This window comes from Carassius carassius, chromosome 27, assembly GCF_963082965.1.
Source record: "Carassius carassius chromosome 27, fCarCar2.1, whole genome shotgun sequence".
Taxonomy (NCBI): Eukaryota; Metazoa; Chordata; class Actinopteri; order Cypriniformes; family Cyprinidae; genus Carassius; species Carassius carassius.
In genome coordinates this window covers 27,174,908-27,189,794 of record NC_081781.1, presented here as the reverse complement: position 1 = coordinate 27,189,794, position 14,887 = coordinate 27,174,908, and the positions used below count along the sequence as shown (strand labels likewise).

Here is a 14,887-nt window from a genome sequence, read left to right as displayed (position 1 = left end):
AATAGGAGGAGAAAGATTGACTACCAACAAAAAACTGAAAAAAGTATTTATGAATCAAATCATTAAAAACCTAAATATAACATACATTTGTGAATCTTTTTTTTTTTTAAAGAAAAAAATAAACGATCTCATTCATATATGTATTGACAAATTCGTGCATGTAATCACAAAAATATAAAAATTATAATTCATCATTATATGATTATTATAAATATAATTTATGTATAGTTAAGATTTAATGTTTATATTATAATATGTTTCTTTGTGTACAGTGAAAGAGATGCTACAGTATTGCTCGAGCTGTAAGGTTTTCTGAATAACAACAGATACAGTATATGCATATGTACAGCTGTCTCATTACAAGTCTATAATCTGGTGATGTATTGAAGGTGTTTATTGTGAATTATGCATAATTGTTTGTGAAAAGTTTTCCTGTACATACAAATAAGAAATAATATGTGCAATTATTGATGAATGAGACCCAATGTTTTTTTTTTTAAATACTTGATCAATAACTTTGGCACATATCCTATCAATACACATATTGTACTAGGTCAAACTGTGCCCCATTACGCACTAAACTGCCAGTGTGAAAGCCCCTAAATGTCTTTTAGTTCCTGTGTATGCCTGTTATTGATTAAATGCTATATCTTGAAGAATTCTCCTGCGTCTCCTCACTCCTTCCCGAGTGAAACGTGAAAATTATAGGAGAACATTCAGCGCTATTACCTTGGCAAATAGAAGTTGAGAAAAGGGCAAATAACTGTGTATTGGATAAAAACATTTCATAATGAGATTTTAATTTTCATGAAAGGTTAGACTTTTGTGGAATCTTTTAATGAAATATAAAAAGAATAAACAATTCAGATTTATTTTTGTAAAGCCTTTTTTGGTCATATTTACTCACAATTTTTACAATTTTATATTGTGACCAGACAGCTAAAGGAATCTGTGTGAGAGGTGTTAGATGGATGTTTACCTGTGACCCCCTAGTTAGCACGTGGTAGAACTGGATTCCAAACACACGTGCCAACTCGCTTGTCCTGCCGATAATATCCTGCTGCTGGAGCAACTGGACTGTGCCACACACACGGCTCACATAATGATCCACCACTTTCCACCTGACCCAAACAACAGAACACACACACGAAATGTAATTAAAAGTATTTTGTTTGCATGAGCAGAAAATATTACATACACAGTACAAAAATTATATCCCATAAATGCAATGACCTTATCTATTTATTTTCAACATGATGTAAAGTCATAAAACAAAGACATATTTGAAATAAAACTGCTTAAGATTTTAGAGTTTTTCTATTATTGAATTGATTAATTTTTATTATTTATTTATTGGGGGATTTTTGCTTTTTTATTGCAACGGAACAGTATGATGACAGGAAGCAAAGTGGGAGAGAGAGGGGGATGGGATCAGGAAAGGTTTGCAAACCAGGACTCGATCTTAGGATGTCCAAAGCCCAAACCTGCTATATGTTGGCATGCTACCCACACTGGGTAGCTGCGCCAACATTATTATTTTTATATGTTGTTTTGGTTGCTATTTTATGCATTAGTCTAACAAAATTGTGTAGAGTTTATTGGAGAACATGTTTAGATAGTTTTGCTATAAAACAGAAATACTAAGACAAAAATAAGTGAATTATTTTCAATGCGTTGTTAAAGGCTTAACATTTCACATACTTTTAACTGGTACCATACAGTATATATGGTACAAAACGCAGTAATCCGTATGCTAGTATTCAATTCTACAACCCTGCAACAAGACCAGTAATAGGCATCTGACAGATGTGAGAACAATTCCCACCTGTGCAGGTGTGTGTTGTGGTCAAACCAGTCAGATAGTGTGCGATGGCTGTAGAGAGGAAAGCGCTGATGCAGGAGGTGGAAAGCCACATTCTCAAAAGTGTAGTTATTCAGTGCAGCCTGAAAACATACATGAAGCACTTGATAAAACACTCTCAGGTAAACAGTAATAGCTCTGGCATTCTTGGTCTATGAATTTCAAGGGAACCTCAGTCTTCATAATCCTCCACATGTTGAGGACAACACGTCCAACAATATGGATTTCTGTCATAGTGTCTGCACCATATTCGTCTTTCTCTGCCATGAACCGATTTTCTTTTGCATCTCCTGTTAAAAGTGATGACATCAAATACATTTGAGAAATGGGATAAGAAAAAAATTACACAACTTTGGCAAAAGACCTTGCCTGTCTCAACTCCACAAAATATATATATTTTTTTTTTACGAAATTATACTATAAATATAAAACTTTATGAGTATCTTAATGAGTGAGTCATTTATTCATTCGAATGGCTGATGCATTGAGAAACAAACCAAGTGACTAGTCTCTATGAATGGGTCACTGGATCATTGACCCGATCGTTTTAGGAAAAAAATATTTAGTATTAAAAGCTATCTGTTACTTAGAAAGGCACAACCGTTCTCGTTTGTAACCATTTCTGATGGTAAAATTAGGCAAAAACAGGTAATAAACAGGTACACTACTGCTAAATGAGCTAACCTTACCTGGCACACGGGAGAGTTGCTGGCACAGGTCTATACAGAGTGTTGATGCACGTTGCAGTAGATACCCCCAAGAGTGCATTTGAACCTCATATCCAACCAGAATGTCTGGGTCATACCTAGTGGTGGTGGGGTTGGTGGGTTCATGAGTTTCTGTGCTGTACTGGGTGTATAGCTTATCATCATCATTATAACTCAGTAAAAACATATTTACCCTAATATTTTTTAAACCAGTGTGCTGTTTTTTTTTCTTTTTCTTTTTCTTTTTTTTTTTTTTTCTGTTGAACACAAAATGAGAATACTATTTGTGGACATCTATAGTCTTTAAATTTATATTTGCAGATCATCATCACCCCACCTCCCTAAGTTTAATTTGAGTGCAACTCCTGCATGGTAGGGGAAGAAAATATATTTAGTGACTTTTTGTCCCATTTGGTGCATTCTAGAATGGTCACAATGTTTTATTATTGTATAGAAGAGCTACTTCAAAATTTTATTTTTGTGTTCAACAGGAAAAAAATACCACATAAGTTCAGAACTTCAAGAATAAAAATGAATGACAATTTTCATATTTGGGTGAACTTTTTCTTTAACATTTAAATAAAGATTCTACCAATATCAGCATATACACAGTTAATTGTATACATAAGAAATAAATTACTACAGGCTGCTGAATTATTCCGCTTTTCTATGGTTCCCACACCTCAAGACATTGTTCTGGTGTTGTATTTCAAGATGTTCATCAGATCTTTGTCCTTAAAATATTCTTTGCATGTAGGATTAATTTCTTATGCATCTCATTCAATGTCTCCATTGCTAATTCCAAAACGTCATTTTAGACCTAGTAACGGAGGCCTGAACCGTTGATAGCGGCCCTACTTACAAGAAAGAATATCCAAAATATACATTTGTTGACCTACTTTCTAAGAACATTTGTGACCTCTTCAAAAAGCTCCTTCTCATCACTGACATAGGTCACCAGCAGTCCCGTCACACCAGATTTAAAAAGCAGTGGCGCTGTGTTCCTGGAGGCTAAAGTAAAAATACGACAGGTAATAATGTTGCAACTAAGACAGATTAAACACTATATAAAATATGTAATCATGCAACTAGGACTAACAAATAATCAGGTTAGTCATAAATTATTGAAAAATAATGCACACGCTAATGTGAAGCAAAACATTAAGTGAGGTAATGCAGCAAAAGTGACCACGACATTTACTATAATATCTCACTTCTTTTTGTACTTATCTAGTTTACACTTTAATGGGAATTGTGTAAATTGCAGATGTATGTAACCAATTAGGTCAAAATCTGGAACTACTTCAGTTAATGAAAATAAAAAGTCTTTAGAATGTCTTTTATCTAGTGCTATCAAACAATTGATCACAATGAGAATGATTTCTGAAGCATCATGTGACACTGAAGACTGGACTAATGATGCTGAAAATTCAGCTTTGCATCACAGGAATGAATTAGATTTTAATGTATATTAAAATAGAAAAATATTATTTCACAATATTATATTTTTTTCTGTATTTTTTATCAAATAAATGCAACATTGATGAGCATAAGAAACTCCTGTAAAAACATTAAGAGCTATTCTGTTCCCAAACTTTTGACTGGTAGTGTATATATAAATACTAGGGATGGGATGGTATGAAAATTTAATATCACGATTATAGTGACTAAAATTATCACGATTATCAATATTATCACGGTTTTGTTGAAACGAGATGAAAGTGTTCAAAAATAGTTGATGCTCACACTGAAAACATTTCAGCAAGTTTTATATTTAATAATCAACAAAAAACTAATATAACAAGCAACTCTATGCACTTAATTTAAAGAAAGATTAAATTCTGTGGCATTTCCTTCCTTACAATGAAAAGTGTAGAAGCATAGAAAAGCATAGAAAAGTCACTGACTTTCGCCGTTCCTTCTCAAAAACAAACAAAAAACATTGTGCGCTGCGCTTGCGTCAGACTGTTGCTGGCTGGACATGATTTAATAGTGAGTTATTAAAACCGCGATAATCAAACACGGTTTTAAAGATAATTCATTTTTAAATGATATTACTAACCTTCAGCACATTTTATCACGGTTATCGATAAAACCGGTTATCGTCCCATCCCTAATAAATACACATAATACATTTTGAAAATATTTCCATGTGTTATGTAATTTTCTTACCCAGTGCTGTGTAGTAACTAATTACATGTAATAGGGTTTACTTAATCAGATTCCAAAAATTAACAAAATTTTACAATACTTGAAATCAGACTAGTTACTTTTGTTGATTACATGATTACATATTATACTCACAATAGAAGCTACTTATTCATAGTCTACTGATTACATTTTTCATCTTTTAAACGTGCCATAGCCTATTGTTTAAAGCTGCACTAAGTGATTTTTGAAAAACACTTTTGACCACAGCGTCGGAAATAAACCCAAAACACACTTGTAGCCAGTCAGCAGTAAGGGGGCATGTCTTGTAATGACAGAGAGAAGAGAGCGCTCAGTTTGAGTGCACAGGGTGGTTATTAGCAGATCTAATATAATTGGAGAGAAATGGCAGATAAAAAGAGGAAAATATTAGGAAAATATCAGTATTTATATTTTTGCCTGGCTCCACTGACTGTGAGCACACCTTCCCAAATGAACGAGGCTTTTATACTTGTTGTGTTCGCTGTTGTACTATTCTTTGAAATGACAGGGGAGCGACGAGGAGTAATTGTCCTCTAAAACCGTCGGGAAATCACCGGTGAGAAGTCATTTGCCAGTACAAGTCTTGTGATGAATGAGTTGATGAATTAATTTCTTTATGTACAAACTTAAAACAATCCTAAACTATTGGCTTTACAGTATTTCGCATCCAACGCAAGACAACTCTAAGCAAAATAGTGTATAATTAATATCTAAATGAATTCTTGTTCTATTTTATACAATAAAAATAAAACATACTTCAACTTAGAAGTCTTGGACAAACTATGCAAACTTTTTTTTTCCAAAAGAAAAAATAAAATTTCCGTCAAAAGGCACCTAATGGAGTTTGAACTTCACATTAAACTGCTTCCGTTTCACACAAATGCCGGCACAGACGTGCATGTTCAGCTAGAATCGCCCTGAACTTGTGCTTGTTTGGATGCAGAGTGTTACATATTCATGTATTTGTGATTCGTTTGTTTTAAGTTTTGATCTGTTTGTCCTCTAGGGGGCGAGTATGTTGTGTCTTTGGTTTATTAGGGACTGATTGCCGGCACCTGTGGATCCTGTATATTTGGCATATGAATTCCAAGCAGACAAATCTATGCAGCGGGCGAGGTGTTCGGCAGCGGCTCTGTGTGCCATATTGTTGTGTCTTACCCCCCCCCTTAATTCTCCTATCGTTATGTCTGTCATTTTGGTAATAAATACCGTAGTGTACGAGCTGTGTTGTCTATGTCCTCTCGTGTGTTATGGCTGCAGTCGTAACACAGAGCTATGTGTAAAATAAAAAAAAAAATGCCATGCACTCCGCCACGGAAAAAAAGTTTGTGCGAACTTCCTGCAACACCGCGATGACGTCATATTTTCTGGACGCACCCAAGTGAATGTCATCAGTTTTCGTCAACTAAAACTAGACTAGAAAAAAACTAATATGAATGTGAAAACTAATAAAAACTAAAATGACAGGTTCACACAAAAACTAAGACTAAAACTAAAACAGGACACCATAAACAACACTATTAATAAACAAACACAACACCAATCTCACCTTGAGGTGAAGAACAACAATCTTTATCAATGACAATGGCACCTGTCATCTGGGTAGTGCCACAATTTGGGAGAGGGACATCAGAACTGAGGCAGTAGAACAAAGCACAAATTGGGTCAAATTCAGGATCAGGCTCAAGGTCACGACGAGTCCTTGCATGAAGCTCCATGCTTATCATTATGAGGTGCTGTACCTATAGCAGGGAGACAAAAAAATAAGATGAGATCAGCTGAAAACCCATAAGGATGAACTTGAGTTTCTAACCATGTGACATGAGATGAAAACAAAGCTTTTTCCCCCTTTGTTAACCCTATGAGGTCTAAGGATATTTTTGGGGCTTGGAGAAGTTTTGTCATGCCCTGACATTTGTGCTTTTTTCAGTAGCTTATAAACATCTAAATGGCTAAAGTCTAATATCACTGTAATCAGCACAAACTGGGCTATAATAATATGTGAGCAGCATGTATGTACATGATTGTGTTTTTGAGAAAAAAAATATTATGCTAAAAAATTGTAAATCACTTGAATAAGGCCAAAAAACATACAGAACACTGGTTCACGGGACTATTGAGAACCGGAGCTTGTAGCCTAGAATTTTTCTTTCTAAATTATGTGAAAATCATCTTGTTTACTCACTCACAGAAAACAATATATTGATTTAAATTTTCTAAGACACTTTTTGTTGGTAAAAGTCATATGTGAGTAGGCGTCAACTATTATGAATAACATTGTGGTATACACCTGAGAAGACAAAGGCCCGAATAATGAGCTGCATAATCAGTCAGGTTTGTGACTGAGAGGTAAGAGTTACAAGAAAGAATGTAAGGACAAAATAAATGTATATAAATTTATGTTTGTAGTTTATTTAGAATATATTTAATTATCCCACAACATAATTTAATATTCACTTGCGAGTGCAGTTACTGACTTAAAGCTGACTTTCAAAGTTGAATTTTTTTTGCATCATTACAAAAATACAAAACATTTATTGTTATTATTTTTATTAATGTTCAAAAGAGCTGAGAATATTTTTTGGGATAAATTGAAAGAACAACATTGTTTGTTACATTTGTTACATTTATATTGTTTGAATGGTATAGTAGTGTATATTGTTATTGAAATTTCATATATGTTTCATACTCAGAATTCTAGCTCTGCATTTAACCCATCAAAAGTGCACACACACAAACCGTGAACACACACCCGGAGCAGTAGGCAGCCATTTATGCTTTATGTTTCTTGCTCAAGGGCACCTAAGTCGTGGTGTTGCCAGCCCAAGACTTGAACCCACTACCCTAGGGTTAGGAGTCAAACTCTCTAACCACTAGGCCATGGCTTCCCCTGCGTTATGTGAAAACTAGTACAAGTCCATCTTCTTAAGCTTATCCGGGGTCAGGTCGCGGGGGCAGCAGTCTAAGCAGAGACCCCCAGACTTCGCTCTCCCTAGACATTTCCTCCAGCTCTTCCAGGGGGATACCGAGGTGTTCCCAGGCCAGCGGAGAGACATAGTCCCTCCAGCATGTCCTCGGTCTTCCCCGGGGCCTCTTCCCGGTGGGACGTGCCTGGAACACCATCCCAGGAAGGCGTCCAGGTGGCATCCGGAACAGATGCCCGAGCCACCTCAGCTGGCTCCTCTCAATGTGGAGGAGCAGCGGCTCTACTCTGAGCTCCTCCCGAGTGGCAGAGCTCCTCACCCTATCTCTAAGGGAGCGCCGAGCCACCCTGCGGAGAAAGCTCATTTCAGCCGCCTGTATCCGGGATCTTGTCCTTTCGGTCATGACCGACGTAGATTAACTGGTAAATCGAGAGCTTCGCCTTGCAGTTAAGCTCCTTCTTCACCACGACAGACATCGACCGCATTACTGCAGAAGCTACACCTATCCACCTGTCAATCTCCTGCTCCATCCTTCCCTCACTCGTGAACAAGACCCCAAGATACTTGAACTCATCCACTTGAGGCAGGAGCTCTCCACCAACCTGAGAACCATAGCCTCGGACTTGGAGGTGCTGATTCTCATCCCATCCGCTTCACTCGGTTACAAACATTTACAAGTATATAAATAAAAAAGAGAGACTTACTCATGTTTATGATCTCTGCGGAATAAAGCGCTTCATTCTTTTTATCTGAGGTAATCCACGTCACATCTTTTTGAGGTGAATTATGTCTTATTCTTCTCATTGCAAATGAAGCAAACAGTAAAATAAAAAAAACCTTGAACAGTCTCGCTGCTTTGTTTTCTGTTGTATGGGTGTATTCATGCCGCACGCTTCAGTGAAACATTAGAATCTGAAGAGCGTTCAGCGCGTGGGCGTGGTCTCATTAGATATTATGAAGGGAGACGTGAAAAACGGACATCGCGTTGTTTTCATATGGATAACTTTATCACAGAATGTTTTTTTTTGGCAGCACTTGTTTAAAAGTAGACATGTCAAGCTTTCTATAGATATATCTCTCATGTCTCTTCGTTGAGTATTCACTGAGTTACAGTTCATTTTAATGACGTGTTTGTAAATGAAGATCTTCGCAGACAATGCCTGCAGACAGCACACCTTGTTTGTTATCTTTATTTTATAAATGCACAAAGTTTTGTTATTATTATGTCTGTATACAAAAAAAGTAGACCCTTTACAGATTCAATTGATGTATTGCTCTTATCTGTACAAAACTGAAAGTGTAATTTAAGTTCTTTTTGGGGTTATCAGGAGAAAATGCCTCATAACGTGTATAAGCGTTAATCGACTCCAAAGGGTTAAAATTGTATTTTACGTGTTTATGTAATTTGATTAATTATTCAGTTTAAAGAAAGCAGATCTTACTAAAACACAGTCAAAAGAATATCCTACCTCATGCAATGCTTTGGCCTCCTGCAAGTTCTGCATACTGACTTTAAAGCCATATGAATTACAGATTGATGGTCCCTCAATCTGGGAGTTTTCTCTCTTCTGAACATTCATAGAGGTAAGCTGGTTCTGTATGGGATATAATGCATGTGCTATAAAAACCCTATCCAATACTAAACAAGGATTATAAAGATTGAAACTTCAGGAGATGCAAAAATTCATTAACTTTAATCTTACCTTCATTTGTGTGGTAAGCAAAACTCTCCGTAAGGCATCTTTGTTTTTGTTACCCTTCTGATGTATTTTCTGTGATCTGGGCTTTATGTCTGTACAAAAACAGATCAAAAAGTGTTTGGCAATGACAAGATACACGTTAAAGCTTAGTGCTCATCTTTTTTGGAAGTCTAGTAAGCATTACTGCATACGAAAAGTAAGCATGACTGATTCACAATTATCCTGATCTCATCAGAAAAATAAAATAATAATTTTTAGTTCAGTTTCACTGTGTATTTGACAGTAGCTTTTCTCAAATGAAACAGTGAAAAATGATTGTCAGAGTAGCTATAGTAATAAAATTCATGTGTTCATGTCCTTGGTTGTGTTGCAGACAAAACTATGCCATTCTTTCACACAGAAAAAAGCAGAACACAGCCCTACTAGCATCATGCACTGATTGGCTATGATGGCATTTATTTTCGCTGTTATAGACTGATAGATTAATCCCAGTTGAGTAAAATGTCTACAGTTTATCAATGTCATGACAAATTTGATAATGATCTTGATATGATATTGTTTATTGCCAAGCCCTATATCAACTCCATCGACACAAAAGGGTTTACCTCTCATCAGTAGGTAATAGAGCTGAACAACTTAGTTAAAACATTTAAGCTTTCAAGAAAAAACATAAAGCTATACCTTCATTTCTTATTGGACTGTAGCTAGACCCATCATCATCAATGTAGCTTCTCCGGTGGACAGGTGTGCTATGGAGCTGGTAAGAGCATTTGACATCAGAATCTAGGTGTTTAACAGGAAAAACTGATGGACTCAAGAGGTCCTTTGGGTGTACATTTTCAAGTGATGTGTCATTGAGATTTTGAGACTGCTCCAAGCTGGGAGATTGTAATAAATCAGTCAAATCCTTCTGGTCCTCATCGTCTTTAATCTCAGCAGATATTTGTTGCAATGTAGAAAGATCAGGAGAATATGGAGAAGTGATCTGACAACCTTTGTTTGTCTCTATGTCCAAGATGCATTTCGTACTCTTAGGGCTATTGTTAGATGAAGCGGCTTTAACTGGTGAAATATGGAGTGGTAAACTTAAACTATTCCTACAGATACTCAACTCTGAAGCCTTTTCATCTTTTTTATTCCACCTTTTATCATGATTTTCTGAGGAAGGTAAATTATAGTCCTCATTTTGATGTGAGGTCCTGTCATATGTTCCAAGTTCCACAGTTGTCTGGTCACCCACTTGTTTCTTGTCACTCTGAAGGCAATCATACTGTTTTTTTGCTTGCAACCAGAACTGTACCTGTTCTCGACTTGGGGCACACTTGCAGGGAAGCATAATCAATTTTTGATCACTGCCAGAAAATGGGTTTTTGTCCTTGGTCAGTATAGAGGATTTACACCAATTATTTGGTGCATAGGCTTGATTTGTCATTGCAGAAAATGCAATTTTCCAAAATGGTAAGCCATTTTGAGATAAGTCTCCATGAAATTCAACTAGTTCATTCGCCAGTCTGGTTTCCAGAATCAACTTCCGACCACCAACCTCCCTGGGGAAAAAACAAACAAACAGTAACATAAAAGAATATACAAAAACAAAATCCATGTGGGTGATCCATTATAAATTTTACCTTGGCTTCAAGGGTGCATCTGATGGGTCACTGCAGAATGGTTCCTGGTAGGTGGCTTCTGAGAGGTCCAGATCCATCAGAGTAGCTAAGATTTCCTCCCGAGTAGGTGGAGACATGAGAGGTTTGAGAATGTGTGTTCCCCCACTCTTTGAACTCAGACCTCCATTTTTCAGCTGGGACAGTGAGTTGATGGACTGTGGGGAACTGCTTGGTGTTGCTGAACTGCCATCTAGGGGATCACTATTTGGGGAAACACCATTATAAGCAAAAGAAGCAGAAGTAAGGGGGGAAAAGGGCTCTGGGTCGAGCAACACATCTTTCTTTTCACAGTGAAAGTCCTGAAAGTGGCTAAGGCCATGAATTTTACCTAAAGAGCCTCCCCAATCTTTGCTAAAGATCTTTTCTGAATCAAGAGACACCTTATTGGAATAAACTTTGCCACTTTCACAAAATGACTTATCAAACAGTTCTGGACTTAGAGTCCCAGACTTATGCCAGTCCTGTTCATGCTTGCTGCTCTCATCAGCATCAAACACCTTTTGTGTCCTGTCGCCTAACCCAACAAGGGCATTGATTGCCTCCTGACTGACATCACTGAGGAACTTCTGAGGCAAGATCCTATCAGTTAACACAAACTGGTTGCCAGAATAAAGACTGGAGAACTCTGTTTGCCCAATGGCATTGATATCAAAGCTGTAATTGTCTGGGAGCTCTGGGGACAAACTATCTTCAATAGTGCAACAGCTGTCAAAGCCAGGGTCAGAGAAAATCACAGGACTGTCATCTGATGAAAGATGGTCAATTCTCAAATTATCCGGTTTAATTTTTTTACTTCCGATTTTGAACTGTAATTCTTTTGGTATTTTTGTTCTTGCACCCCTTGGTTTTCTTGAGGTTGCTGAATGAGGTGTTTTAGATTTGGCTGTTTTGGGAATATCAGTAGGGTGACTAGTAGAAGACATTTCCTCAGTCACACGATTGCTTTCATGTGGGTCCTGTCCTGCCTTGAGTTGCCTCTTTTGGAGAAGTTCCTTCAACACAGCAAGCCCAGAAGGTAACTCAGTGACACACATTTCGTCAATTTTAGGGTCTGAGGACAATGTTAGACCTGTGTGAAATCCAGCTTTAAATGCACTCTTAGCAGAGGGCATAAGGGAGGATCTACAGTCGACAGCATCCAATATAGTTATGGTATCTTTCTTTTTTGTTTGCAGTCTTCTTGTTTTAACGGTTGTTTTTCTGGTTGACTGCAAATGCTGTACAGTTCTGGTGTTCTCTTCATGGTCAGAGACCTCTGACTTTAATTCATATCGATTTTTTGTGACAGTCCCATCTTGACTCATATTTTGTGATTTTGAATTGCTGTATGTGATGACGGAACATGGATGTCCTACCTTCTTGGTGGAAGGGGAAAGAATACGATTTAAAGATTTTTCAATACAGGGATTGAGAACAATCTCTGTGTCCTTCTGTAATTCATTTGAGGCAATGGCATTGAAGACAAAAACAACATCTTGATTAGATTTTTTTCCAGGGCTAGTGACCTCTGTTTGAGAGCCTGAACAACTAATAGTAAAGTCCTCTTGACTGCTTTTTAGAGAACTGGGATGTTGATAAGGAGTTAAGTCATCAGATGAGGAAGTAATAGGTGCATTGTTAACAGAATGTAGAGCCTGTGAATTATCACTCTCCTCATCTCGGACCTGCTTTCTTCTTGGGACTTGCTTCTCATTCAGCATCCTGTCTTTCTGAGAGGTAGAGGTGTCATCTTCCAGAGCAATTCCTTCAATACTTTCACAACGTTTTTTATGTCTCCTTGAAGCCGTTCGATTACCTTTCCTCTGTGAGTCCACAGATGTCACTGAATCTTTACTCACTGACTTTGTTGAAGTATTAGTTTGTCTTTTTGGGCTGGTGGCAGAAGTCTTTTTAGACCTGGGTGTTCTGCTTCTATCCCAAAGACCTCTTTGGTATGGTTTTGGAGCTAGTACTTCATAGGATGAACCTAGACATGGATCATTATGTGGGTTTATTAGATTTGAATTTGATCCCAGTAAGGGCTCAGTAGGAGACCAACACCTAGGTGGGGTTGAATCAGTAGGACTTGAGGCTCTTTCTGACAAATAACCCAACTCCACCATCACATCAGAATAATCTGTACAGCAGTCATCAGTGAACTCATTATAACAAGGCCATGGAGGGGGTAATTTCGGTAAAGTTATCAGTGCTTTTGCATGCTTCACCCTCCTAGTCTTACCAGTTCGTGGACACCTAGATTTTGGAGAGGTGCCAGTTCTCTTTAACACTGGGTTCACCTTAGCCTTTCGTTTGGGACACTTCTTTACTTTTGGCTCAAGTAGCGGGTACTTCACTGCTGTAGACTCTGGCACTTTGGGCCAGAATTCTTTGAGAGGAGCAAGTTTTTTGTATTTGGCAAGCTTTTCTGGTGTTAAAACAGTGCAAGCTTCATCAGTGTCAATTTTAGAAATCTTCACTAACATGTTCTTCTGACCCTTGAATCTGTTAATGATTATATATTTAATGATGATTGGTGGCTCTTTTTTAGTCAGTTTCCTCTTTTTTTGGCTAAAGACATGATCTTTGCCCTTAAGGCCTTCATGTTGCACCAAAGCTTGTTTGAAAGAACCAGAACTTGCCTGATCTCCATTTTCACTGTCATAACTCATTTTCCTTTTTGCCCGCAAGGTATATTTGCTACCTGGTAAACTGGACTCCTTGGTGCAAGAGATTTTGGTAGGAATATCTGCAAGTTCATCCTCTACGGAGTTCTTCATCAAACCTTCAATGGTTGGTTGAGCTGAAATGTCCATGTCAACCTCCTTATACGTTTCTTTCTGGTTAAGAGAGCCTACAGTGTTGGAAAGAAGTGCTGTGGCTTCCTCTTTCATAGGAGACGGGGTCCTCACAGGACTTACCCTTTTTTGACCCAATGTTGTCTTCTTTTTGACCAATTTTAACCTTGACCTTCGCTGCTCAGGATGGTCTAAGGTAGAGCAACAATCCCCAGTCTTGCTCCCTGTCTGTTTCTTGATGGGTCTGGAGAGGCAATTAGACAGAATAACGCTGGGAAAAAATTTGTAGTGTGCCTCCTGTTGTGCCACAATGGTCCTCTCAGTTTTATTCTCTTGGTAATCCTCATACCTTATTTTTAGTTTGCTGACATCTTCCTCTTTTTTATCCTGTCCTGTGTCACCTTGTTGAGGGCCCAAAGCTTGGCTGTCTTCCATAGGGCTTTGTGTCTGGTCAAAATTTATCACAGGTCTTCTGCAGTCATTTGGACTGCGTTGTATTTCAGTCTTGGTGGGGCAGTTCATCAGCTCAGAGTAACATACAAAGAAGCTCTTGTGATTCTTGGGGATGGATACATTTTTTTTCCCCACATTTTTAATACTGGTAGAATTTCTTATGCTCTGGTCAAGTTTAGAGTTTCCAAAAATTGAATCATCAGGATCTGGCTGATTAAGGCCAGTGGCTTGGTTTTCATCAGTGTATAAAGAGTGTACACCTATTTTTTCAGCACCAAGTTTAGGTATATTTGCAGTCTTAAAAGGAATTGGGTGTTTAACTGGTGGAATATATGGCATCTCTTTGTTAACTCTTAATCCAGTTGAATATTCATTTGCCTCTTCACTTTTTAAATGCTTTTCTGCTAAATCCTCTTGATTGAGTTTCTGCTCAGCACATTTGTATTCAATAACAATTTTAGCAGAAGATGGTGGCTCCATACAAACAGCTTCATTTGGAAAAACATTTCTGCTTCCAAGGATCTTATCTGGTGCTTTAAGTGACGAGCGTGTCCGGGATTCCTTGTCTGTTATTGATGAATCTGCAGGAAACATGACAAGTATGTATACAC

General features: G+C 37.6%; 1 protein-coding gene across 4 annotated transcripts in view; it reads right to left on the bottom strand.

Annotated features, from left to right (window-relative positions):
- Window positions 1-14,887, bottom strand: part of rev3l (REV3 like, DNA directed polymerase zeta catalytic subunit) — a 180,727-nt gene that overhangs the window by 8,521 nt on the left and 157,319 nt on the right. For all 4 annotated transcript variants that reach the window (XM_059513238.1, XM_059513239.1, XM_059513240.1 and 1 more), the window contains exons 13-22: window positions 11,011-14,857; window positions 10,064-10,929; window positions 9,386-9,474; window positions 9,152-9,277; window positions 6,308-6,500; window positions 3,468-3,579; window positions 2,551-2,666; window positions 2,033-2,151; window positions 1,826-1,944; window positions 980-1,121 (exon numbers count right to left, since the gene is read on the bottom strand). In XM_059513238.1, the coding sequence (XP_059369221.1) occupies window positions 980-1,121; window positions 1,826-1,944; window positions 2,033-2,151; window positions 2,551-2,666; window positions 3,468-3,579; window positions 6,308-6,500; window positions 9,152-9,277; window positions 9,386-9,474; window positions 10,064-10,929; window positions 11,011-14,857 (5,729 nt within the window). The remainder of the gene's footprint in view (window positions 1-979; window positions 1,122-1,825; window positions 1,945-2,032; window positions 2,152-2,550; window positions 2,667-3,467; window positions 3,580-6,307; window positions 6,501-9,151; window positions 9,278-9,385; window positions 9,475-10,063; window positions 10,930-11,010; window positions 14,858-14,887) is intronic.